The sequence below is a fragment of the Sceloporus undulatus genome, chromosome 1, assembly GCF_019175285.1.
Source record: "Sceloporus undulatus isolate JIND9_A2432 ecotype Alabama chromosome 1, SceUnd_v1.1, whole genome shotgun sequence".
Classification (NCBI taxonomy): domain Eukaryota; kingdom Metazoa; phylum Chordata; class Lepidosauria; order Squamata; family Phrynosomatidae; genus Sceloporus; species Sceloporus undulatus.
In genome coordinates this window covers 196,239,734-196,266,123 of record NC_056522.1, presented here as the reverse complement: position 1 = coordinate 196,266,123, position 26,390 = coordinate 196,239,734, and the positions used below count along the sequence as shown (strand labels likewise).

The 26,390-nt window shown below is 40.4% G+C and overlaps 1 protein-coding gene across 9 annotated transcripts in view; it reads left to right on the top strand.

Moving 5' to 3' along the window:
- Window positions 1-26,390, top strand: part of MYO1B (myosin IB) — a 153,912-nt gene that overhangs the window by 19,625 nt on the left and 107,897 nt on the right. For 7 of the 9 annotated variants that reach the window (XM_042445911.1, XM_042445910.1, XM_042445905.1 and 4 more), the window contains exon 2: window positions 11,735-11,878. In XM_042445911.1, coding sequence (XP_042301845.1) covers window positions 11,744-11,878 — 135 coding nt within the window. In that variant the 5' untranslated portion in view covers window positions 11,735-11,743. Of the gene's footprint in view, window positions 1-11,734; window positions 11,879-13,811; window positions 13,828-26,390 lie in introns of those variants that run through there. The other 2 variants (XM_042445906.1, XM_042445912.1) reach the window with 2 other exon arrangements.

Here is a 26,390-nt window from a genome sequence, read left to right as displayed (position 1 = left end):
TAATAATAATAATAATAATAATAATAATAATAATAATAATAATAATAATAATATTTATTTGTATACCGCCCTCTGGCAAACCAATCCGGGCGGTTAACAACAGTAAAATATAAAATATAACAATTAAAAACACTTTATCCCTCCCCCCCTTAAGACAATATTAAACAGTATAACATATTAAAAACACAATGTCAATGCATAAAAACAACAATTAAAAACTAAAAACCCTGATATCCCTCTGTTGATCCTCGACCATCACTAAGATGGGGCCACGGGAGGAATGAGGGAATCAGGAACCTGGGCCGGGATGGTTAATCTGGAAAGGCCTGCCGGAAGAGATCCGTCTTGGCCGCTTTTTAAAAGCTGTCTAATGATGTTATCTGACGGATCTCATCCGGCAGGTCGTTCCAGAGTTTGGGGGCGACAGCAGAGAACGCCCTCTGGGAGGTCGCCGCAAGCCTAGATTTTAGAGGCTGTAGTAAGTTCCTCCCAGAGGAGCGGAGAGCGCGGGGAGGATTGTACGGGAGGAGGTGGTCCCTGGGATAGCTTGGACCCAAGCCATTTAGGGCTTTAAAGGTTATGAAGAACTTGCATCTGAAGATGCCAGCCACAGATGCTGGTGAAACACCAGGAACACAGCCACATAGCCCTAAAAACCGAGAAAAAACTATAACTCCCATCATGTTTTAAAAAGCATAGGTTTTTAAGTTTGGTCAGAAAAATGGAAATCATAAGAAAATGGAAGGCTGGTGAAAGAAGAAGTCATCACTGAATGTATTTTGAAAGATAGCTTCAACTAGTTAATAGAAGCTTTAAATGTGTTTATTTAGTTATAAAGGTTTTTTTGTTTCACATATGCATATTGTTAGTTTTGGATAAAAAGTTTGCTGAAACATGTTGAGCTGTTCTTCTTTGTGATGTAAGAATCTGTTTCTATTCTTTCCATGTGGTTTCTGCTACCAGTACCAAATTTTCTGTTAAAGAAGTAATGCCCTGGAACACATGTAATTCGTTAATTGAGGCATGCTGTTGATGCGTGCCTTCAAATTGTTTCTGATGTATGGTGACCCTAAGGCAAACCTATCATAGGGATTTCTTGGTATTTTTCTTCAGAGGGGGGTTTGCCATTGCCATCCTCTGAGGCTGAGAGAGTGTGACATGCCCAAGGTCATCCAGTGGGTTTCCATGGCCCAGTTGGGATTCAAACCCTGGTCTCCTGGTGTCCTAGTCCAGCATCCAAATCATTACATCATGCTGGCCCTCAGTTGAAGCATACATGTATGTAAAATAATGTTTATGTATTATGTAATATATTTAATCACTGGGAGATTTAGGTTTTCTGAATCTGTGACTGATAGAGCAGAATTTAATCTTTGGAAAAAACAAAACAGGGATGCAAATTTTTGTGTCATTAGAGGTGGCCAATTCAATGACTGGGGTATGGAACTTTACGGTGGCAACTCCAGAGACTCTGCCACACTTGCTATACGACTATGATTCCACTTTGACTGCTGCAGCAACATCTTGTGGAATCCTGGGATTGGCAAGGGAGGGCTTGTAAGATGCTCAGTCAGAGAGGTCATCTGGTGTCTCTGACCAAAGTATATCCCCCTGAGGAAGAAGACTTTACAATGGAATTATAGTGCTATCATTGTGTAGTGTAAAAGGCCCTTGGCAATCTGCCCAAGAAAGAGAATGGGTAAGCAAACAGGCCCCTGTAAGGCTGTGGGTCCCAGAAGGTAACCACCAATGCTGATCACTTCTCCCAGCATTCCCCTCCTACTTTAGATGTCCTTGGTATTCCATTAACACTTCATTTCATTGAAAGATCCATAGAAATAGTGCTATGACAACACATGCAGTAGAATCCGATGCATGTTTACTTAGGAATAAGTTTTACTGTGTTCAGCTACTGTGATCAATATAACTTATGCTATAGATTGCAGCCTAAACTACTGTATTTTCTGGCGTATAAGACTACTTTTTAACCCAGGAAAATATTCTCAAAAGTTGGGGGTCGTCTTATATGCCGGGTGTCGTCTTATAGGATGGGTGCTGAAACTTCTGAGCTGGACTGGAGAATGTGTGGTTGCCGCATATGGTGGGGGGAGCTCAAAATGGCCATGGCCGCATCCCCTCCATATGTGGCGACCATATGAAAGCAGGAAGGGAGGTGATGTACAAGTACAGTAGAATAAAATCTTGGAGACAGGGAGGGCTGGTCAGGCAGGGAGAGCTGACCAGTTCAAGCAGGCTTTGCATACAACAAGTTTTCCTGCTAAGTACCTGCATGTCATAAGCATTTCGATTAAAATTACCATATTGAAATCAAATCTGATTTTTAAAATTTTTATTTGGTGTGTGTTGGAAGAGGGGTAGTCTTATACGGTAAGTATATCCCAAACTCTATATTTTAACTGGAAAAGCTGGGGGTCGTCTTATACGCCTAGTTGTCTTATACGCCAGAAAATACGGTATATAGATATAGAGTTTGCCATCTGAGGAGAGTGAGTAAATGTGGGCATGTCTGATGTCTTGTTACCATAGTCTGATGTCAGCTGCTTTAGGCACCAGTTTATCATGAAAAGGAGACATAAAAATAAATGTGAGTGTTATTATGGTAAAAGAAAGACAAAGTGAAAGCTTAAAATGGTCTTTCCAAAGATATACAGTGGGCCCTTGTTATCCTTGAGGTTTGGTTCCAGGACCCCCCAGGGATAACAAAATTTGTGGATGCTCAAGTGACATTAAATATAATGGCAAAGTAAAATGGTTTCAAGCTGTGGTCGCTTGAATCCGTGGATAAATAGTCTGTGGATACAAAGGGCTGAATGTATGTCAAAATAGTGGTTCTCAACTTGTCTTGGACAAATGGTGGGATCTTAAACCTCACCAGCCACTCTGTCAAAGAAACTGGGTCCCCACCAGGATGGAAAGACACACCCCCCGACTTTTCCCAAGAAAGATATCTCATATGTTTACAAGCATGATGTTATTAAATGTATCAGTTAGTGTAAGTTTTAACATTCTAATAGTATTGTTAGGAATAAACACAAAAATAATCTATTAGTAGTTGGAAATTGTAACAGTACCATTGAGTATGCATTTTACTGCTACAGTAAAACACAAAGATAATAGCACAGCTCACTTGCTGGAGGAATTGAGGACTGAGAAAGAACAAATTCTTGGTAATTGTTATGAAAGCTGATTTCTATTGTATCCCATTGGCAAGACTTGTGCCACTAGTTGAGAACCAATGCATTACAGAGTTTGTTAAAAAAAAAATATAGAAGAAACATAAAATTTATTTGGGTAGACTGTTTGTTCTTGGAACACTTTTATTTGCAACAGAATGCATTTTTTAAAAAAAAAACACAATGATGATCTAGATGTGTTCAGAGGGGGTTTGTCTTTGCCTTTTGAGGATGAGAGTGTGACTTGCCCAAGATCACCAGTGGGTTTCCATGGTTGAGCAGAGCTTCAAACTTTGGTCTCCAGAATCGTAGTCCAGTGCTCAACACATTACACCAAACTGGGTCTCCAGGGATATAATCAGTATAGTTTTTAAAAAAAACAACAACCAACCAGCATAATTGCACAAGCAGACATCCAGAACTGATTAGTTTAAAATTAATCCACAGTCCCTAAACCCTCAGAACTTGGCTTGGATGGACAGATTTCAATATGCTGCTGAAATTAGGTTAATCTTTGCTGCCATTTGGACTTCCAAGGGGAGGACATGGCAGAAATGGTGGTGGTGGGAGGCAGCACAGCCAAGAAACATTGCTCCCAAATTTCCTTACAATTTATTGTTCTCAGTAGTGGGACATGCTATTGAGGATGCAGTTGCGCTGGGCAGGACATGTTTCTAAGATGAAGGACCATCACCTCCCAAAAATAGTATTCTATGGTGAACTCGCCACAGGTCAGCGTAAGAGGCGTGCCCCAAAGAAGAGATACAAGGACTCCCTGAAACAGCATCTCAGGCTCGGCCAAATTGATCCCCAACAATGGTCCGCCCTGGCCTTGCATCAGGAGGCATGGAGACGCACTATCCACGATGCTGTAGCTTTTTTTGAAAGCTCACACCAAATGAGTCTTGAAGAGAAACGACAACGCAGAAAGAACCACAACCCAGAAACATCACCCAAGGAGACTTTCCGCTGTGCTTTCTGCAACTAGACCTGTTTGTCCCGAATTGGCCTTTTTAGTCACCAACGCGCTTATAGAAAGCGCAGGATGAGTCCTTCTTGAATCTTCATTTGCGAAGCAAAGCCAGAGAGAATGAGAGAGAGAGAGAGAGAGAGAGAGAGAGAGAGAGAGAGGGACAAGGAGGCTGTTTCTTTTGGTAGCTCTCAATCCTCAGTTACCGTGGCCAGCATGTCCCACTGATTTGAATAGGACTGAAATATAGGTAATACTGTCTGAAACCAGATACTCCCTCTTTTCTGAAAAATTTTACTCTGTAGTAATATTGGCATTTGAAATTTGATTTTTGATACCATCATCAGCCTTTCTCAGCTGAGATGCTGTATCAGACAGAACACAATTCCCAGTATACATGTTGTGTCAACATGCGGACATCTTGTGAACCTAGAAATAAAATTTTGGTTGCAGGGTATGGAGAGCAAATATAGGATGCTTCTGGTGGCTTCTTCTGAAATCATAGAATCATAGAGTGGAAGAGACCTCTAGGGCCATCCAGTCTAGTCCCCAGCCATACAGGAATACACATTCAAAGCACCAGGTGGCCATTCAGCCTCTGTTTAAAAACCTCCAAAGGAGATTCCACCACCCTCTGAGGGAATGTGTTCCACTGTGAAAAAATATTTTGTGGTTTTGCAGCCAGCATCACACTAGATTCCAAAACCCCTTCCATCATTCATATGGTCATCTACCCATCCTGGCCTTAGCCAACCTCTTTCCTCCTGCCTTTGTCCCTCAACCACCATAGTTAAAGCTGAACTTGTTACCATACCCACAAGTTTTGCATTTCTGTGGCTATTAATACAGCATGCTTATAAAGGTCTGTTCTTAGGCACTAGTTCATGCATCTGAGGAAGCAGACTATGATCACAAAAGCTTATGCTACAACTGTTTTCTTTGAGTTAGTCTCCAAGGTGCTGCATGGTTTCTTTGAATAAATCTTGAACTAGTAGCGTTAGAATGGAAGGATTATTGGTTTGGCTACACCCACATTTCAGATTCCTTAGTGATGATGCATTTAATATGGTAGGTAGCTTATAATTTAGAGTGGTTAACAAAGACATGTCTTCATACCAAAAATTTAAACCACAAATGACCTTATTAGGATTTGTATACCTTGGGAAAGCATTTTTTAAAGTGCATATTACAGCGAATACAGAATGGGTGTGAATTCTTAAAGCCTGTTAATGTTCTTATTTATTTGTTATTTATAATAAATACTATTTATTAATTTAAGATTAATTTTGAGTAACATTTGTTGAAAAGTTGATCAATATTTTTGAAGGGTCACATATGAAGAACATAAGAGAGTGTAGATAAGTTAATAACCTGTATAGACTGTGGTCTAGTATTCAAAACTGGTGCTTATAACTAATCTATTATCTATAATGAATGTAGTGATCAAAAACCAGCGCTGTAGTGCTTTGAATCTTAGACTAGGACCTTGGAAGACCAGGGTTCAGATCACTTCTTGGCCATGGAAACCCTCTGGGCAGATCACACTTGCTTGACCTCAAGGAGGGCAATGACAAAGCCCCTCTGAAACAATCTTGCAAAAAATGAACAAACAGCAATAACAACCCGTGATAAGTTCAGCTTTTGGTTGCCATAAGTGAGACATGACTTGCAGGTACACAAAAACAACAAGAATAATGTAGTGATTCTAAAGTATTACATAAACCTGTAGAAAACCTGTAGATAACTTCAACTAATCACCTGAGCCAGGAGATCGGTACTGGAGTTCCACATCTGAATTCGTCTTAAGAATTTTCAGGTGGATGCTGTGTGATACTGTAGTAAGTCCCAGTTTTAACATTTTATCTGGTGTCCCTTCTGTTTGCTGTGGCTCTTGGCCTAAATCCAGTTTTTATTTATTTTATTTTATGTATTTTATTTTTATTTATTATGGCATTTATACCCCGCCCTTCAGGCCTAATGGCTATCAGAGCGGCTTACAATTATTATTTTTAATAAGACGGTTCCCTGCCCTCAGGCTTACAATCTAAAAGACACAACACAAAAGGAGAAGGGAATGGTGGTGGGGAAGGGGATGAGGTTCAGTGTTTTTTCTCTCCCTCTGAGGCCTGGACCAAGGCAGATGGACTGGAGGGAGGGCGCTTTATCTTCAGGCTAGCCCTGGGGGACCTAGCCTGCCTCTCTCTCCCTCAAGATGGTGGATGAAGGGAGGGCTACTGTAGTTGGGATTGGCAGTTGAATTTAGGCCCATGTTATGTTTTTGTTGTTGTTTTTGTGTGCCTTCAAGTCATTCTGGACTTATGGTGAACCTATCATGGGGTTTTCTTGGCAAGATTTGTTCAGAGGAGGTTTGTCATTCCCTTCCCCTGAGGCTGAGAGCATGTGATCTACCCAAAGTCACCCTGTTGGTCTTGTAGATGACCTGGGAATTGAACCCTGGTCTCCAGATTTGCAGTTCAATGCTCAAACTGCTACATACATTCATACTTGCATACGTACATATGTACATGCATGCATAAAAGCACTACGAAAGTAGACATATCAGTAACATTTTCTGTACTAGAGATATGTGCAAAGCAATTTCCCAGCTATCTTTTGCTTCCTGTCCTGCTACGTCTCTGAATTCCTTTTTGTGATACAACTGCCATATTTATTTTCTTTGCTTCCTGTTTAACATTATTATACATTTGCCAGAGCTTATCCTTTAAGCTTATCCTTTATCATTTGGGCAAGACTGTACCATTCATAGCACCATTGACTTCTAGATAATTTACTGGACATCTGGACTAGTGTTATACCAACACAAATGGGAGCTTATTGACAGGCTTTTCCCATCAAGTGGCATGGCTGACATCAATTGGGGGGAAATGCATCGATGAGAGGGAGATGAAACCATGCGATAGGCTAAAGGCACTATTATTGAAATTTTATGGTGGTTTAAAAACCACGTGTGATGAAGTCCCAAGTCTAGCCTGCGTGCAGTAACAGAGGAAGGTACTATTTAACATACAGTATTTAAGTATCCAGATGAGAAATAATGATAGTTTAATACTGTGCACATTTAGCTGTTGTGCTAAAGCAGCCTTCCCTGATCTAATGTCTTCTAAATGTTTTGAATGACAATAGTCATCTAAAACATTCATTCTGGGATCAATGGGAGGGCTAAGAGTAAGCTACAGTGAACCTCAGATTAGCAACTTTTATTCTATTCTCTCATGGCCTTGCTCTAGAGGGAAACAAGAGGTGCACATTCTTGTAGTGTCACACTGTATCCCACCAGAGACCACCTTGAAAGCCCCAGAGATCTCTCCCGAAAATTAAAAGGAACATTGCAGCCGACACACATGTGAAACAGACACACAAAATGTAGCAGTTTGGATCCTTTTGCCTCCCATAACCCCAACCCAATGAAACCTGGCAGTATTTCAACCAATTCCTGTAAGCGGAAGTGATGCAATGTCACTTTTGGTCATGTAGGGAATGTTTCCATGACCACCACCCCTCTTTCTCTGTATGTGTAAATGACATGTACTCCCTCTGCACTTTTCCACTTGTGCCCTAAAGTGTGACTAGACCATATTTTATGGCTTTGTTTTACAATGTCTCTCTGTGACCACTGTTATGTACTAAATATTTTTGATTCATTATCATATGTGATCTAAAACGCAACAGCGTCCTCTTACTGGGGATGAGCTGTTTCTCTGAAAGGGTGAAAACATGAAGATGTGTAAATCTGGTGTGTAAATATTCTGACTTTAATGCCCCTTCCTGAGGAATTCTAGGAATTGAATTTTCAAGAGTTTCGCAATCTGTATTGTGCCTGTGGCAATGATGCTTCTGATGATAGTTGGTATATCTGCATGGGTTCTGCATCTGTTCCATTCCTTTTCCTCATGGAAGATGGATACTGGAATTGGCAGTAAGGCTGGGATTAAAGTGCTGGCTGAGGGCTGAGAGCCCAGAGGCAAAAAGGCTATATAGGGAGTTGACTGCAAAACAGGCAACTTAAAGGGAAAGGTAGGTCAAGTGACTTGAGGAAAAAGCAACAATAAATTGAGGCAAAAGAAGACTTATTGGGCAGGGATACATGCTTTCTGATGTGGAAGGTTTCAATGGGATGTAGACAGGAGGGTGGTCAAGAGACTGGAAAGCTGAAGGAAATGATTGCTTGGTCAAGGCTGGGATGGGAGCTAATTTTACCACTCTGCCAGGAAATTAATTTTTGCTTTTTCAAGTAAGTTGGGCAGGACTGGAGCTTCTCTGATCTGTTTGTACTGTTCAGGGGGTTGTTTTGAGTTATTTAATGGGCAAATTTTCACCTAAAAAGATACTAAAAGGTTTTTGGAATTTGAGATGGGTAGTCGTTAGAAACTCTCTCTTTCTTTTTCTCTCTCTGTGTATAGCAGGACTGAATTTCACAGATTGATTAGAACTGACAAAAAAAATTTGGCTGTAGGATTCTAGTCTTTGGTAAGATATTTGGTTGGTAGAAACCATTCCCAGGATTCCATGTGGACTCAATGACAGTAAGGCAGGGGTGGGATTCACGAGGCCTTCTGGATGTTGTTGAGCTAAAAAAACACCCAGAATTTCATGCCATGGGTTAGAACAGTGGTCCCCATACATTTTTGAGCAACCGCCCCCTTCCCTCTTGGATGACAATAATAGCACCAACACACACTGTGTATTTCTTGATATTAGGTCTAATGTTCCACTTCACATTCAAAACAAGTAATTTCAGTCACTTCTCCCTTTGCTACCCGGTCACCCTGGGAGCAGCAGCCAAGTAGCTGGCTGAACAGTGACTGAGAAGCCTCTTGCCCATGCCAGTCTTGTGGCAGAGGTGTCACTAGGGAGTGTGCAGGCTGCACCGAGTTACACCATAAGTGGGGTGACACCATGAACACCACTGTTGCTTTGCCTTTTGGAAGAAATTGGCATAGCATTAACTTGCCTTGTAAGACATGAGGAACTCAGTGGGAAAAGTGAGGCCTCTGCTTTCTTCGACCACTGAGCTTCAAACACCCTCTGGGAGAGGAGGACGAGACTGGGCAGGACTTTCTTGGTTCCTCTACCCTCCTGGTATGGCCTGACTCCATCTGCGAGAGAAGGAGAAGCAGGCAGGAGGATATAGGAGCCAATGAGCTTGAAGAAGGTTGCTGTCCACCATTGACACAAGAGCCTCCAGTGTTGGGAGTGGCGTGCAGAAGGAACCCAGGGATTCTGCTCCAGGAGTTAGAAGAACAAAATATCCCTGGTGGTAGAATTCAAAGACATAGCTGTGTTAGTCTGTAGAATCAGTATGTAGAGAGATCCTGTAGCATCTTTGAGACTAAGGCCCGGTACAGACTGCCGGAAAGTGGCAGTCTGGGACCAATTTTAGGGCTTGGGAGTGCAGAGCGACCACATGCTCCTGAGCTCTATTGCGCGCCGGTGGCACCATCATGGTGTGGCCCTGTCCACATGGGGGCACAAGCGCGGTGCGGTGTGTAAACGTCACTGCACGGCACGTGCCTCATAACTGTGCATGGGTGTGCCATTGGCACACTCATGGCGGTCTTTGCCAGGAGTAAAAAACCTGCTTTCAGCAGGTTCTTTTTAGCCCAGATGGAAGCTGTGCCGTTTGCTTGGTGCAGCCTCCGTCAGCCCGCCCTTTAGGGGTGGTCTGTCAAGCCCTGACTAAAGAAAGAACTTGGTAGCATGAGTTTTCATAGACATAAGTCTACTTCTTCAAATGCATTTGTACCAAAGTATCCCTGGGTTCTTCCTGCACCGAACTCCCAAAGCTGGAGACTGCTGCCTCCCATTTTGACAGCAACCTTTTGCCTCAGGAATTAAGAGAATGAAAAATTCCTGGATTCCTCCTGCACCCCCCTCATGAAGCTGGAGTCTCTTGTGTGAGTGGAGATAGCACCATCCAGTTTCAAGAGTTAAGAGGATGCATAAGGTGTTTTTGAGTTGGTTTTGACACAAAACAAAACTGTTGCCATTATATTCAATAATATATGCAATTATTAAGGTTTAACATTAGTACAAAAATATTTCTAAGGATTCTGTATGATCTGGTAGGAGAGGAGTTTAATGGGAGGGTGATACCAATCCTAGTGATGCCACTGCTCTGCAGCAAAGGCCATTGTGGGCAAGAAGCCTCTTGGTCACTGCTCAGAGCTCCCAAGGTGACGAGGTGGAAAGGGAGAAGCTTCTCCCCAGTGAGGAAAGATGTTGGGATGGACAGGGGCACAGCTGGTGTGTACGTAGGGAGTTTACAAAGAAAACATGCTCTGGACTGGAGACTGCACAGAACTTTTTTGTTTCTCCAGTAGCAGGGAGAAAACTGGGGAGATAGTATTCACTTGAATATTAACATCCCTAGCTGTCAGTGGGTCACCTTAAAGCTGTTTTGTGAAAATATTTTTTTGAAGGTTCTGACTCGGGTTTTCAAAACTAATTTTTGTTTTACTGATTTTTCTTATAGCAGCTGCTACATTCTCCCATGGAAATAACCCTCATTTTTTTAAAACTGTTTTTCCCCTCAGCCCAAATACCACCCCACCATTTTCCTAACAACGTTAGGTGGCTCTCTGTCAAGACAGCAAAGACAGTTGTGTCCTTTGATATTTTGCTAGTATTAGCCAATCGTTTTTATATGATGCGAGACATTTCTTCTAGTTTTAGTGTTAATGTCTGGCTTGTTAACCACCTGCAACTGAACAAGCATCAAAGATGCCCATGAATCGTAGCATAATACATTTTATTTAATGTTTTCTGGAAATATGTGGATTAAAGGGATTTTTTTTATCATAAAGAAGTGTTGAGAAGCATTCTTAGGCTGTAGGCTCAACTTAAATCTCTGGTTCTTCTAATTAGCTGCTTTGCTTGGTTCAGTTAGTTCTTAATAAGAGCAGTTTTCTGACAAGATAGCCTGCCATGATTCCACTTCCATCATTTAAGTGTGTAATTAATGGACATAGGCCCTAAAGTTGAACAGATACTCATCTCAATGGTTAAAAATGGGAATGTTGAGTTTTATTTTGTTTGTTTGTTTGTCGAACACTTGAAATGATAGGAGACCAGCTCCTTAGGGCTCATCATCATTTTGACAAGGGTATAAGCAAGGTTATTTTAAGTATGTATTTGTGGAGTAGTTTCATTTCATGGGAATGCTTTTTTTAGGGATGCACTAAAAGTGTAACAAAAGAAAACAATTCCGCCCCCAAAAAGTGCATTTATAGATGGAAAGAAACCTGGATTCCCTTTCCCCCCCCCCCTTTTCTTGGCATCTTCTACCTTCCTGAATAGGTTTTTTCATAATTCCTGTATAGCAAAAGCGGGCAGTAGAAACAGTTGTTTCTCTGACCTTGAAAGGTACACTCTTGAGTGTTTGTGCTTCATATCTTTCTTTGCTTATACTGCCTGCTATGAGCCATTTATTCCTAAATTTTTACTCCCTGTTTTACTTTGTGCTGGAAGCTCTCAAGTACTTCCTTGCATTTATGTAGCCTGATTTTCAGGTTAAATTCTAATTCCACTGTCTTTAATTTTTCTTTTTCAGTAGATAAAAATGGCAAAAATGGAGGTGAAGACATCTCTTCTTGACAATATGATTGGGGTTGGAGATATGGTACTTCTAGAGCCCCTCACCGAGGACTCCTTCATCAGTAACCTCAAACAACGTTTTGATCACAGTGAGATATATGTGAGTATAATGTAAATACCTTTCATATGAGAGCTTATTTAAAAAACACCTCATTTGTTAATGGTGTCATTCTGCATGGTTAGGGACATGGATTTAGAATTTCAGAATTAAGCTTTTTTTAAACTGCTTAAGTGGTGTGTACATGCTCAAAACTGCTTTGAGTCCTTTGCTGGGAGTAAGGTGGGGTATAAATGAATAAATTAAATAAATAAATGTGTATGTGTGTGTAAGAGAGAGAGAGAGAGAGAGAGAGAGAGAGAGAGAATGTCAAATTTAAAGGAAACAAATAACACTTTTCGCAAATTTGAATTCATGTACTATCTCATTCAAGCATTTTGGATAAAAGGGAAAATTTCTGATTCCATAGACTCAAGAATTTGACACCAAATCTTAGCCTAGAGGAATAATACATCATCCACATAAGAATGTTTACGACGGAGTGTTGTAAACTGCCCCCTTGGCAGTACACTCAGTTTTATTTTAAGCAGCTGAGGAAGAAGGTGAAACATTTTACCTACTATATTCTGTTTGTTTATCGCTCTTATATGTGTGTGTATATCTGTGTTGTTGCTGTTGTTGTGAGCTTTCAAGTTATTTTCGGCTACTGAGTTTTCTTGGTAAAATTTGTTCATAGGGGTAGCCTTTGCCTTCCTCTGAGGCTGAGAGACTGTGACTTGCCAAAGTTTACCTAGCAGATTTCTGTGCCCAAGCAGGGATTCTCTAGAGCCATAGTCCAATGCTGCATGTTACATCACACTGTATGTGCATGCTTTATTAACTATTTGATATATACATGTGAATCTCTCTCTCGCTCTCACTCATTCACTCTCTGACAAATACTGTATATACTCATGTATAAGTCTGGAAATTTAGGTCAAAAAATTGACTCCAAAAACCTGAGTCACCTTATCCATGGGTCAATATAAGTACTGTGCTTCAACTTCTATTTTAAAGAAGAAATCATCCTTTGGTGAAAAGCAAAAGTGTAATCTATCCTAGAAGCACTGGCCTCCTCTGTTCTCTCATCCATCCAGCCTTTAATGTGAGCACAAACAGTTATGCCTGCTGGACTTCTGTATGTTCTTTGGCATTATTTTTCTTTCCTTCATCCTTTATATCCTTTGTTACATGCTCTTAAGTTTTATCCTCAGTTTATCCAAGGGTCATATCAAAATCTATGATTTTGGCCCCAAAATTTGCCCTCGACTTATACATAAGGTCAATTTATAGTTGAGTATATATGGTAAGCATATCTAATTGATCGTAAATTCATAATCTGGAAACAGTCTCATTATAAGGTGATGCAAAAATGGATTGCAATGTTTTTCCTTCCTTTATTTTATACAAATGCTGAGCTGATAACAATATTTCTGTTGTGCTTTTTTGGACTTTTTGTGATAACAGTAAAATGTCTTGTGATTGATCTAGGAAGGTGGATGGTAGAGATGTCTTGGATGCAGGGACCATGGTGGTTGTCTTAAGGTGGATAGGGTTGAAGGAGCAAAGGAATGTCTAGATATTTTGGTGTAAAAGCAAGGGTGGGTCAAGACCCCATTTAAAATCTATGCATCACTTTTGTCAACTACCTTTTTAATGAAACTTAAATATGAGTCTGAAAGTGCTCTCACTTTCTGAGAAGTTAATGAATAATTCTCACTTTCCTTTTGAATTCATTCTGGAGCTTGACTTGCAGACTCATTTGTGGTCTTATGCAAACAGCAGTGTGACTTTCCCTCTCTATGCAGATTCCTTTTAAAAATACTTTTGTAAATGGCTGTTGTTAGGACATCAAAAAGAAGGATTACATCAGTCCATTTTCAAAGTTCATTGTTGATGACTCACAGCTGATTCTCTTTGTAGCCTTGACTGCTCAGTCTTTGTCAGAGACTGTTGAAAGGCTCTGTCAAGGTGAGAAGATGGCCAGTTTCTAGTTTCTGACAATCACCCAGGTAATTTGTAGAATGGCAGCCTATGCAGATTATATCTTGGAGAGTTACTTTTCTTGGACTACAGATCCCAAAATCTTCCAGATAATATGGTCATTAGTAACCAGGATCTAGGGTAGTGCTACTCAAAGCACTGATCTTTGGATTGATGTTGGTTCACAAGCTACTGATTTGTGATCCACAGGCAATTTTCATGAAGGAAAAATCAATTGTAGCCAATGGATACAAATATGGTCCCAATCTCTGGCAGACTGGGAAACACCTCCACCAGTCCCACTTCAGATAGCCTAAGAAGCATTGGTCAAAGGGGCAATGTGCCTTTTTCTTACCTCTTAGTGTGTTCCCATAATCTGACTGAGTCTGGGTTTCATTTATTTAAAATGAATGTAGATAACAATCTTACATTTTAAAGAATTCACCTGTTCTTTCCTTCCTGCCTTTTTTCTTTTCCTGTGTGGACTGTAATCTTCGGTTCATTTCTTCTTTTAAAACATTGCTCTTGAGGAATGCTTATGATAAAGAAAGTAGGATGGAATGACCTGCAAGGGTTCTTGCATATGTTTGTATCAATTTATGTATGTTTTTTCTTAAAGTCAGCATTCTATAATTGTGCAGATTTCTGTTAGATTTCTACCTTCTTTAGATGCTTGACACTGGTGCTGAAAACATGGCAGATTGGTTTTTATCTTGCTTATGGAACCTTTTAAAAACCTAGACTTCAATACCTTTATCAGTTAGGTAATTACTGAATTATCATTCTTGATGATGAGATACCATAACATCAAATGTGTTGATTGTAGTACTTTTTAGGGCTGTTTTGCACACTTGTTTTTACAGGTGTGTGCCTAAAAATTTAAGGAGAAAGCTGCACTCCTCAAGGAGGTATGATTGGATGCAGCTTCCAATTGTGTATAAACTGGACAGCATATGAATCCATCTTATAAGCATGTTGGGGTTCCCTTATGTTGGTAGATTTGAGTGCTGAACCTAATGCTTAAGGTAGCTGGGTCTTGCCTGCAGGTTTCTAGGCTTTTTATTTTTCGACGTGCTCTTCTCTGAAGGTAGGCGTTTATCAAGTTTGCTGTGAATAATGATGACCTACTGTTGCACTACTGAAATTAATAGTAGTATTTGTTTTGGCAAAATAACAAGGGCCATTTTCTTAATTAGCTGCGGAATATTTGCCTTCCAGGTGGTGATGTGTGTTACTCAAACAGGTTTGCCTTAAAAAGTTTGGTTTGGTGCCAAATTATTTAGTTAAAAAACATGCAGTGCTTTCAAATAAGTATTAAAATTCTTATCTTCATATCTTTGACAGAAAAGGGAAATGATGAAGCAGCCTAAAAATACAGTTGATTCATGCCTATTCTTTGGGACTGGACTAATGAGATTAAAATGAAAGGTCTGGTGGTGGTATTTAGAAATGCCCTTTGATTGCCAATATAAACAAAATAGCTTTTTCAGCATGGGACCTAGGCCTTGTACTTGCTACCTGGTTTGTATTGCTTCATAATTCTTATTTTCTAAGCAATTCTAGGAATGTTGTTTCTGTTCCTAATCTACTGCATTCTATTGCTATGTAAATTTTCCTGCCTTCTTTCCTTTCCCTCCTCTATTGAACTCAACCCCCTCCCATGTCATGCGTCACATGAATAATGCTAAATCTATTTAATTGCAAAATAAACTTCAGCCTTGAAGTATGAGATCCTGCAATTTGAACTTTTCTTTGGCTTTAAGAAGTAGAAAGCAAAATCCACTGTTTGATTTACAAGAATTATAATTCAATATATAGCCAAAACTCAGAAAGATCAATGGAGAGCTTATGAATTCCTGGCAGTCCAATTCCTTTCTGAGAGAATATAGATTTGGTGCCTATGATACATGTATTACTGAGTTTTCCAAGGTTTCCCTTAAAACAAAGCAAATTAGATACTGAAGAAATCTACTGTGCCTATGGTATAATAGATATTGGGATGATTATTTTTAGTGAAAAACTAAGTGGTGAGCACCTCTCCATCAAGTATGCAGTCTAGCCACTCTCCTTGGCCATCAGTCCCCAAACATGAAAACAGTCAACGTGTCCCCCCCCCCCTTCCTAAGCAAGGGAAATGATGCCTGTGCCCTTGCCCACTTTTAAAGTGAATTTTCCTTTCAGCACCTCTCTTGTCATGTCCTTGTTATGTGTGCTGGAGGTCAAGAAGTGGTCTGGCAGTCCTCTAGTCCTCCCATGAAGGTGGAATCTGCAGCAGCTAAGTTCTGAGTTGTGTGCTTTTTTATTGTGCTTAACATCCACAAGCACATGCACCAACTGGCATCACAGTATTATTATTATGCTTTTAGGCTGTAATGCCAAAGTATTCATTTCTCTGGCAGTAAATCCCACTGAACATGGTGGGTTTCCCTCTCCCTGCCTCCTCTCATAGTAATGGACACTTAGAGGACTATGCTGTTACTTTCTTTGTTTTTGAAATTCTTGTCCTTTATTTGTTTTTCCTGATATAGATAGTCCACCTTCCCCATTCTGCTTCTTCTTGATTTACAGGTCCTAATGTTCAGAAAGAAAAACCTCTCTTTCTCTGGTTTCATCTAGGTGGGGGAAAGCCTTTAGATTTGTTGGGATCTGTTCCTATAGGGGTCCAGTTCCTTCCCTTCCCTTCCCTTCTTTTTTTGAATATCCAAATGATGTACTTTGTGGCTTTGCCTTCCCAAGGAAGGAGGTTTTCTTGTTAAATTCTGGTAGATTCTGATACAGCAGGGATGTCTCTTGTGCCTTAGCCATCAGTCTTGTGCCTCAGTTTATGCAGTACCTCTGGACAGTATGTAATAGTGCGTTACATGGGGGTAGCAAAAAACCCTGTCTAAAGGTAAAAGATAAAGTTTTCACCTTTGACATGATCGCCAAGTTGTGACTGACTGTAGGGGATGATGCTCATCTCTGTTACTAAGCCAAAGAGCCAGTGTTGTCAAAGACAATCCCATGGTCATGTGGCCAGCATGACTGCATGGAACACTGTTACCTTCCCACCAAATAGCAATAGGAAATGCATTTCTATACAGCTTATCAGTGCACTTAAGCATTTCCTAAGTGGTTTACAATGTGTAAACCTATTTCCCCCAACAAGCTACTTGTATTTGTATATGCTTTTGAACTGCTAAGTTGGCAGAAGCTGGGGCTAGTGATGGGAGGCTCACTCTGTCTTGTGGTGCTTGGGCCTCGAACTTCCTACCTGCCGATCTTGCAATTGTCAGTGGCTTAACCGCTCAGCCACCGCATCCCATGAACCTTGTCTACACTGTAGTTAATCACACCTCCTGCAGAAAAATGCAACCTGATATATTTACAGCATGACTGAATGTGAAGGTGGGAATAGATACTAAGATACTAATGAAACAGAGGGTCAGAAAGGCCAACTTTTGCAGAAGGTTTGAAAATGTTTCCTGGTGTGTGGAGGTGGCTGCTTGAGTATTACTAAGGGTGAAGTGAAGTGATTAGATTGTGCAACACCCTGATATGCTTCTCAGCTCAATTTAAAGTGCTGGGGTGTACTTTTTGGACAGTGGAGGGAAATCTCCAGCAATCTTTAAGACTCCTCCATGCATTTCAAAGTAGCTAGCCTCACCCTGGCATCCATCCATTGATCCAAGATAAATGAAATTGCTGCTATGTGTAACCCTGTTTTAGAAGTGTTTCCCAGATCCCTGGCTGGAAAAAAGCAATGTGGGACAACTAGCTTGTCATCAATTGGTACCATTTCCAATAGTAACATGTGACACATAAAGGGGACAGTTTTCTTCTCAAAAATCACCCCTTTTGCTCCCCTGGTCCTTCTGTGGTGTTTCAGAACCACTGGATGAATGTGTGGGTGGGTTATAACCTCTTGCTCCCTTCTATACCCCCACCAGCATATCTTCAAATTTAAGGTTCCCGAAACAGTTTTCCTTTATTTAGTATAAGTCAGAGCATCATTGACCACATTTGTGTGTAATTTGTAGTTAGGTGGTAGCTTAGTATGGATTTAAAGCTGTACTTAACAGTGTGTAGTTCAAAGCAAAAGTAAAAATTGTGGGTTTGTCATTTCATTGTCCTTTTTGGAAAGTTAATTATATAACCTCATTATAAATATTCTAGAGTGGGGAAACCATGCCATTTTGGGGGAGAGAACCCACTCTTTTCTAGCTGGCAAGGGTTTATGCATGGTACTGCTGTAAGTCATGTGGGCTCTAAAGATAGGTACCAGGGCACACATGCACATTAAAGCCAACTGAAAAGGGCATAGGAGAAAATTGCACATTTTTGAAAACAATGTGGTATTTGGGCAAAGGAAGGAAATACTCCAAAGCAGTTATAGAACCCATTTCTGAAATTAGTTACATTTTGTTATATGATTTTCAGGACAGCTACAGAGGATTTGGGTGTCCTGTTGCATTCCAGTAATTCAGAGCTGGTGAATGCTGCTTATAATAACAAGCAAAGCTGCTGTCTGGCGTTTAGCCAGGAGCCTACTGAAGTATGTACAACTTTCCCATTATCTCATGTAGAGTTGGATTGGAGTCCCTAAACATGAACTGATAGAGCATGTGGGATTTTTCTCGCTAAAAGCCTTTAATTTGGAATGGAGCACACCATGTAATTATTTATTTATTTTGGATCTTTCTATACTGCCTTTCTGAAACCAAACAAGGTGTTATTCTGCCAGGTAGAACTGCAGTAAATCCAATTATTTATACCCAGCTACAGCAGCTTTGTTCAGTCACATGCTGAATGGTAAGTCAACACATATGTAAATCCCATAGTTTATGGGTTCTATGGTAGTTGGGAGTAGGGACTGGATTTAAGCAAGTAATTGTAACAGTTCTTGGCAACATTTTCATGGTTTTACACTTTCTCCCCACTCCCCCTTTTTAGTCCAGTATTAATGCTCATAGCTGAGATTTTTAAAAAAAGAAGCAAGGGAAAATTCATTTTTAAAAAAAGGCTAGAAGTAGCTCAGACTCAGTTTCTCACTGTCTGTACTGTAAACTTCTTGTCACCAGCACAGGTTAAAAAAAAGCAAGAAAGATGTAGTGCTGTATAAATTTAGGCTTCTGCCAAGTCTCCAAAGAAAAGAGGTCCTTGTCTGTTGGGATATCTGTCAAGAGTGTTACCTGTGGCACTGCACTTAGTAGTCATACAGGATATAGCAGTTGAAGCAAAAGCTCCTGGGTATGTTGGATTCAAAGCCACTGCTTCTAATCATCACTTTTATTTGTATACCATTTCCTTGTGTAAATATTAGACTCAGAGCAGTTCATAACAAAGCATGATCAAAAACAATAATAGAAAACATAAAACAAAAATTATACTTTATATTGTTGTTTTTCATCATGCTTTATTACAAACTGCTCTGTTATGTCGCTGTATGTAATATTTCCCTAGTTTATATTTTTTTAAAAGCCCAAAGCTAATCAATTCAGTGAAGCAGTTCCAAGATGACAAAATGTGTAATAAAATACCATCATTATCAGAGTATGATAAATATTCATTAGAAGCAGTAGCAGACTGAGAGGTGGGGCTGATGCTTAGTCCAGGAGTCAGCAGGGACAGAAGGAGACACCCTCTGCATTAAAGGGTAAATGGCACCTATTAGAGCTTTGTCTTCTGTGAGCATCTTACCAAATACATTTCCAAACATTTTTTTTTAAAATGAGATTTCAAAGCATGGGATTAACTAAATCTTCTGTGAAACATTACTCCTTGGCTTGGAAACACGAGCCACAAGAAGCAGCTTCCAGATGCTTTGAGGGCATGGTGTTTGGATGACTCATGCTCCCAAAGTGGCCAGAAGCTGTTCCAAGGCTGCCAAAGGAAGCCCAAAGCCACTGCAAAAAAAAAAAAGCTGTTTTAATCCAGCTCCTGGGCAGCATGAGTTGGGACCACAGGTGGCTGCCTGCTTTGAGAGCAGGCCATGTGGTCACCATGGTCCTGGCTTGATTGTGGCTGGAATGGCCTTTGCCACTCCTTTCCAGCCATATGCCTCACCCCAATTCTGCATCTCAGCACTTTGGCTTTGCCTCTGGCAGTTTGGAAGGATCCCTAATACTATTTATATTTTGAGCTTTGTCCCATGCTACTGCCTGTTAAAACAACAACAACAACAAAAACTGAAAATAAATATTAAGACCTCAAACAGTTCTACTCCCTCACTTTTATATCTGGTGGTATTTCATTGAATTTTAATCCTGCTGTTCTCCTAAGATTTTACAATCTTGGCAGTGGAATTTTAGTTTTGGACTTTGATACTGGTGTGGCCTTTAACAAGACCCAATGTGTGCTCTATGTGTGTGTCAAAAACTGATCCCTGGACTCCTAGAGCTTTCACCACCCCTGGTGTATATGGTCTATCACTCCCCCTTACACATGTACCCACTCTATCCCTGTGATAAGTCTGCAGCATGGGCCAGTCTAAGTGCATGTTTACATTGGCCAAAAAATAAGTACTCATTTCATAGCCATTGCGACCCAGCCACATAACTTTTGTGAAGATTTGCAGGCAATGTGACTCTTTTGCTAAAAATTCCAATTAAAACAAGAACTGTCTTTTACCCCACATTTGTCTGGACAATCTGGGTACTCATATGTGTAGTAGTGCAGACACAGCTGTGTGGCTGAAAATACAGTGGTGTGTAGGACACATGATCATCATACGACTGCCCTTTTATAACAAATACGAGTTCACCTGAGGGAGATGTGTGGTGGGTTACTCTGAGCTTGACATGGTGAATATGGCATTAATGGGGTCACTGCAGAAAAATGTGTTGTGACTACGAAGTGGGTATGAGTTTTCCCATCAGTGTTAACATGCCCTAGAAATTGGTACAGGCCATAGGTCAAACCAACAGAATTTTAAATTACATCCTGCCAAATATTTATTAATTGCATTGAACAGACTATTTTAAACTTATGTTGTAATTTTGCATGGTCCATAAATTGAGGCTTTATGAAGGAAAACCCAATGTAAGCTGTCCATCTTAAAGCCTCAGTCACATATATAAAAATACAATATAAAAATTGCAATGGGTATGTTTATAAAGGTAAACTGAAGGTAACAGAATAGTAGCTTGCTGCTTATGCTGGTATGGGCGGATTATTGTGACTTTATATAAAATGATTACTGGGCATTTTAAACTTGGATACAATTGCTTAATTAGCTATGGTTTACAATGAATGTCTTTGTAGAAAATTTGATCAATCAGATTCTTTTCACCTTCTCCTGTTCGCCTGATTTAGGTCCTATGGAGATGTAATACTCCCAATGGCACAGTCATAGTATATTAGGAGCTCACTGGAAGTGCTTATGCTGTATTCCTTGTGCAAATTATTCCTTTTTGTAATTTTATGTAGCAGCATTATGCCTGAGACATCATTAACTGGTTTTTCTCTTAATGTTTGAAACCAGGGTTTGAAGGAGAGATGAGAGTAAAGGCAGTACATGTCATGAATTTATCTGAGGTAGACAAGAGGTTAACAATGACTCTTTCACAAAGTAATGTTATGATTATTGAAGCTGTTACTGTATATGCACATGTAATGAGTAACAAAATTTTGCTTGTTATACCAGTTTTAGTGGGCTGGGGCAGTTAATTTCAAAACACCTTGTGATTCTGATGATGCTAAGAGGTGGGCTTTGAGCAAGCAATGTAACATATGACTTTTTAAAAGTAACGCTTTAAGCTTGGGTTCAAAGTGGTATAGCAGATCTGTTAATTGCATTAATGTCTGTCACTCTCATTAGGCTGTAGACATCTTTTGCTTATATAGTTTGAAGTTGGCTCTACACATTCAGAACATCCTGAATACATCCTAATTCCCTATCAGAAGTGTTAATGGGTGTTTATTGCATATTAACTAACAGTTTAAACATAATCCACCCTCTTTAAGATTTTTTCTTAAAAGGAGAGTGGTAAGAGCATCTATTAAGGAAGAACAGTCTTTAGGAAGATATAATAGTAATAAAAGGGACCATTTTTCTAGACATTCTAAAGTAATTGGTTGCTAAAATGACTGTGTTGCCATGGTTTTGGTGAGGATGAGTGCATTTGCAAGGCTGATTTTGGAAGAATCCTTAGTAGTTTTATATTCACAAGGAAAAATCAGAACTGCAAATCTCCAGTGGGTTAAAACTTCCTGTTTTTACTAAGCATGAGTGTTTTTGCAGTACTGTTTTTGGAAGACTATTTAGCATTTTTTTTTAAAAGAAAGAAGTCCTTTAAGTATACATATTTTAAACCTCCAAAGACTGCTTCTGATTTTTAACCAGAAAAAATTCAGCTTCTTCCTACAATGTAACATAGCAATGTAACATGGGCCCGGTACAGACCGCCCCAATTTTCACACTGGATTGGGGCCAGGGCAACCTCACCCGCAGCCCTGCAGCCCCAATTGGGCATTTTCTGGTCCACGGAGAAGTGGCAAAATAGCCCGGAAAAGGGATGTCCTTGGGGTTTCATGCCCCCGGACACCTGGACAGCCAGGGATGAGAAAGGGGCGGCCCCTTTCCCCTCAGGATTGTTCCCGTGGCCGTGTAGTTGCTGCAGGAATGAGCCACTGTAGGCAGGAGCTGCGAAATACAGCTCCTTCCTGAAACGTCATAAGGGCTGCATTACAGCCCTTATGATGGTGCTTCCCTGCGCAGCTCTGGGGATGCTGCATGGCAGTGCCGGCATCATGGCGGTCCCCATGTGGATGGGAGGCTGCCATGATGCCGGCACTGCCACGGACTAGGGTTAGGGAGTGTGCGGTTGGTGTGAGCTCACTAACCCTAGTATTGCTGGCAGCACACCACTTTATGGAGGTGTGTACCAGCCCATAGACTCATCAAATGACTCGGGAGGAAGTTAACACTATGGTTCCTTACACTCCAGTGTTGTCACAGATTCAGCAAGTGGTAACACAGGCATGGGAATCATGGAAACTGCCCTACACTGAGTCAAACATTTTGTCTTCCTAACTCAAAGCAGTTTACAAAGACTGACAATGGCTCTCCACATTTTCAGACAACAATCTTTCCTAGCCCAACCAAGAAATGGTAGAGACTGGACCTGGGACCACTTTGTCATCTACAGCTAGGGATGTATATCTGTATTATTTCATCCTCAAATGCCAGGGCAAATCATTACTGTACTTTTCTTCCTGGTACTGGAGAAAATGAATATTTTTCTGCAGTATTCTCCTCGTTTTCTAATTTTCTGTTTATTCGCCGAACAGTTCCTTCACAACCTTTTGGAACATTGACAAACAAGCAAAGTAGAGCATGAAAGTCTTGCTGCTCTAATATTCTTTGTGATGGGGTTTCTTCACTACTGGGAAACCCATTTTTTAATCTGGAAATGAATCATGGTAATTTTAAAAAATCTGCTGCAGCGCTTGATTTCTAAATTTTCCTGTGGAATTGGTATGCTGAACCTTTTACTCCAACTCCTCTATTTTTCTACTGTTTGACTGACTTCTCTGTCACTGGCATATGTATAGTAATTAGTAATAGCAAACTTACTGTGCCAAAATGGTAGCACAAGGCATTTCATCACCACATGTGATTCATCAGGCTACTTATATTGATAGAGCACAAAATATGTTTATTTTGTTAAGTATAAAATGATACATTTCACATACGTTATAAGTTTTAATTTTGAAGCCAGAGTCCCAAAATTGCTTCCCATCCTGACTCCATAGCCCTGGTAACAACTCCTGACAATGTTATCAGGAAAACCTTTGGGGTAAGATTTGGTCAGTCTGAAACCTTATGTACCTCCCCTGCTTCACCCCATCGCCAGCAACATGCTGATTGTGTCAGTGATTTAACCTTTTGAAAAAAATGTTTTGGAAAATATTTTTTCTAACATAGATGTATCAGAAACTTGCACAGAACATTTTTTATCTTTTAAATTGCTGTACTAAATATATTGCTGCAATATGGACCTCAGAATCATTAGCCTGTTACAGTTTCCCCTTGGTAATCTTTCCAGGTATGAGCAGGGTCTCATCTTTTTGGCCTCTCCTCCTTTACCAGGTTTGTACTGGCAAGAATTTCTAGAGAGGCAGCAGAAATTATAAAGAGACAGTGGTACTTTAAATACTAGCCATTTTATTACACTGTGGGTTTTTCTGGATTGTAGCTTACTTCTCCAGTTGCATGAAGTTTTGTGTAGCTTCTTAGGTATACATAGAGTGCACATGGTTTGGCAACTATGTATTCAAATCTTTTACTCCAAGTCTCAAGTCAAGTCTCAAGTCTTTGCAAGGTATTTTCAAGTCAGGTCTCAAATCTTGGAGCCAACTTTTAACAGGAAAAAAGGAGGGGGTGGTGGTGGTGGTGTGTGTGGGGTGGAGTCATTGAATTGACTTGAATACGAATCAGTTGACTCAAGTCTACATCATTGGTTGTTGGTCTTCCACATCAGACAGCCTAAGAAAAACACTGCTTCAGTGACCCCTATATGAAGATATTTCACGCAATGAAGATTTTTTTTAAGTATCTGTATACATTTGTAATCAAAGCCTGCTTTTTCTCTGTTGCTGTTGCTGTTGTTGTTGTTGTTGTGTGCCTTCAAGTTGTCTCCAACTTATGATAACCCTAAGTTGACCCTTTTCTTGGCAAAATGTCTTCAGCGGGGGTTGCCCTTGCCTCCCTCTGAGGCTAAGAGAGTGTGACTTGCCCATTATTCACCCAGTGGATTTCCATTGTTGAACAGGGACTGGAACCCTGTTCTGCAGAGTCCTTGTCTAACACTCAACCCACTATGCCACACTTAAAAAGATGCAACTGCTCCACATATAAAATGAATTAGAAAGCAGAGACCAAACATCCATCCAAAGAGCTAATACCAATACCCTTCCTGCTTCTAAAAAAATAATGTGTGTGTGGGAAAGGAGCCTGTGTTGTTGGTATAGGCTTTCTCCTTCTTCCATCAGCATGTCCCCTTCAACAACAACAACAACAACAACGATCCATGTAGACAGGGGCATTGTCTGTGATGTGCCACTGTCCTCCTTCACCCTCCTCTCTCCTTTTACCAGACATGTGACCTCAGCCCACATGCAGTTCTTCCTCCTCTGCTTCATCTCTTTCATTGTTTTCCTTCAGCCTTGGATGGGGTGAGAGAATAGACATGGCAGAGTGTGCATGTGTGCGTGCACGCATGTGTATATATGGACTCGATGATGAATGGAAGGCAGTGAAGAGTGACCATGAGGAAGAAAAGGAGGAGAGTGGTGATGGGAGTGTGCACATGGTGTTATGGAAGGGGAAGCGAATTCTATCCATGCCCGGCAATGGTAGAAAAGGGAGACTGTGATGGCACGCGTGTGTGAGCAGAAAAGGTTGTGGCAGTGGTGCAGTTAGGGAAGGTAAGATGAGCTGGGCGTGAAAGACGGATGAATATGTTATGTTTCTGAACCAAGGCCAGCAAGTCAGTCACTAAATATATACATGTGGCAAGTTGAGTTAAGTTACAGCATCATTTATTGCCGAGTTGAATACAAGTTGAGTCATAATAGTGACTTAAATCCGACTTGAATCTGAGTAAATTGTCTCGAGTCTACATCACTGTGGGAAATGAGGAAGAAAATTGCATGCAGAATGTACTGGTTGTAGCAATTGCATTATTAGCATTGGCCATACATAGAACTCTTGCTGAGAGTGCAGGCACCCTGGGACTAGGTGAGCCCATAGAAAGGTGGGATATAAATCCAGTAGATAGATAGATGGATGCCAGAGTGATAAACGCTTGATTTTGTTTGCTCCTTTTTCTTTCACAATCCTCCCCAGCCTCCAGCACCTGTCCTGATAAGCAGCCACTGCTCTTCTCTTGGTCAAGGAAAGAACCACGTCACAAAGCACTGCTCTCCAAATTTTTAAAGTCTCTTTGCAGCCAGAACTTACATTAATGCAGATATGCTTTCTTTACATAATCTTTATGATCTACAGGAGTGAGGAAGCAATTCGTCCTGTGCCTTAATTTCTTTTGGCTTTTTGAGCATTGACTTTGAATAAGAAAATGGTGTGTGTGTGTGTAATTAGTGTAGATATAGTGAAGACCAAAATCTAGTGTGTGGGGGGAATGCTTGTCTACTGGTAAGTAGGTGGCCTATAGTGTTCTCTCAACTTGAGCATATGTTACTATTGAGTCAGCAAGGAGATATTCAAATCTTGTCAGTCGGTTTTGCTTACATGAATACCTGCGCGTAGCCATAATAACTGTCTAATATGCATTTACATATGTTATCTTGGCTGGTGGAAAAGTTGCAAATATATGAAACTCCCAGATGAGCGAACTAAGAATGCTGGCTAAGAGTTTGTGGTTGTGGTGTATATGGGTGCCTCTGATATTAAAGAAGTAGAGATGAAGAGTTCTAGAAAATCAAATTTAAATGATAGGTAGAGTTCTGTTTCCATAATTTCAAAGTAGCTCTTTTAGAATTTATTTTAGTGTTTTTTGTTGTGTTTTTTAAAACTCACTTTTCCAGGTACCCTGCCTTCACAAGGTGGCTTACAAGATTACAAAACTCTCTAGTTCTTGCTACAAGTACA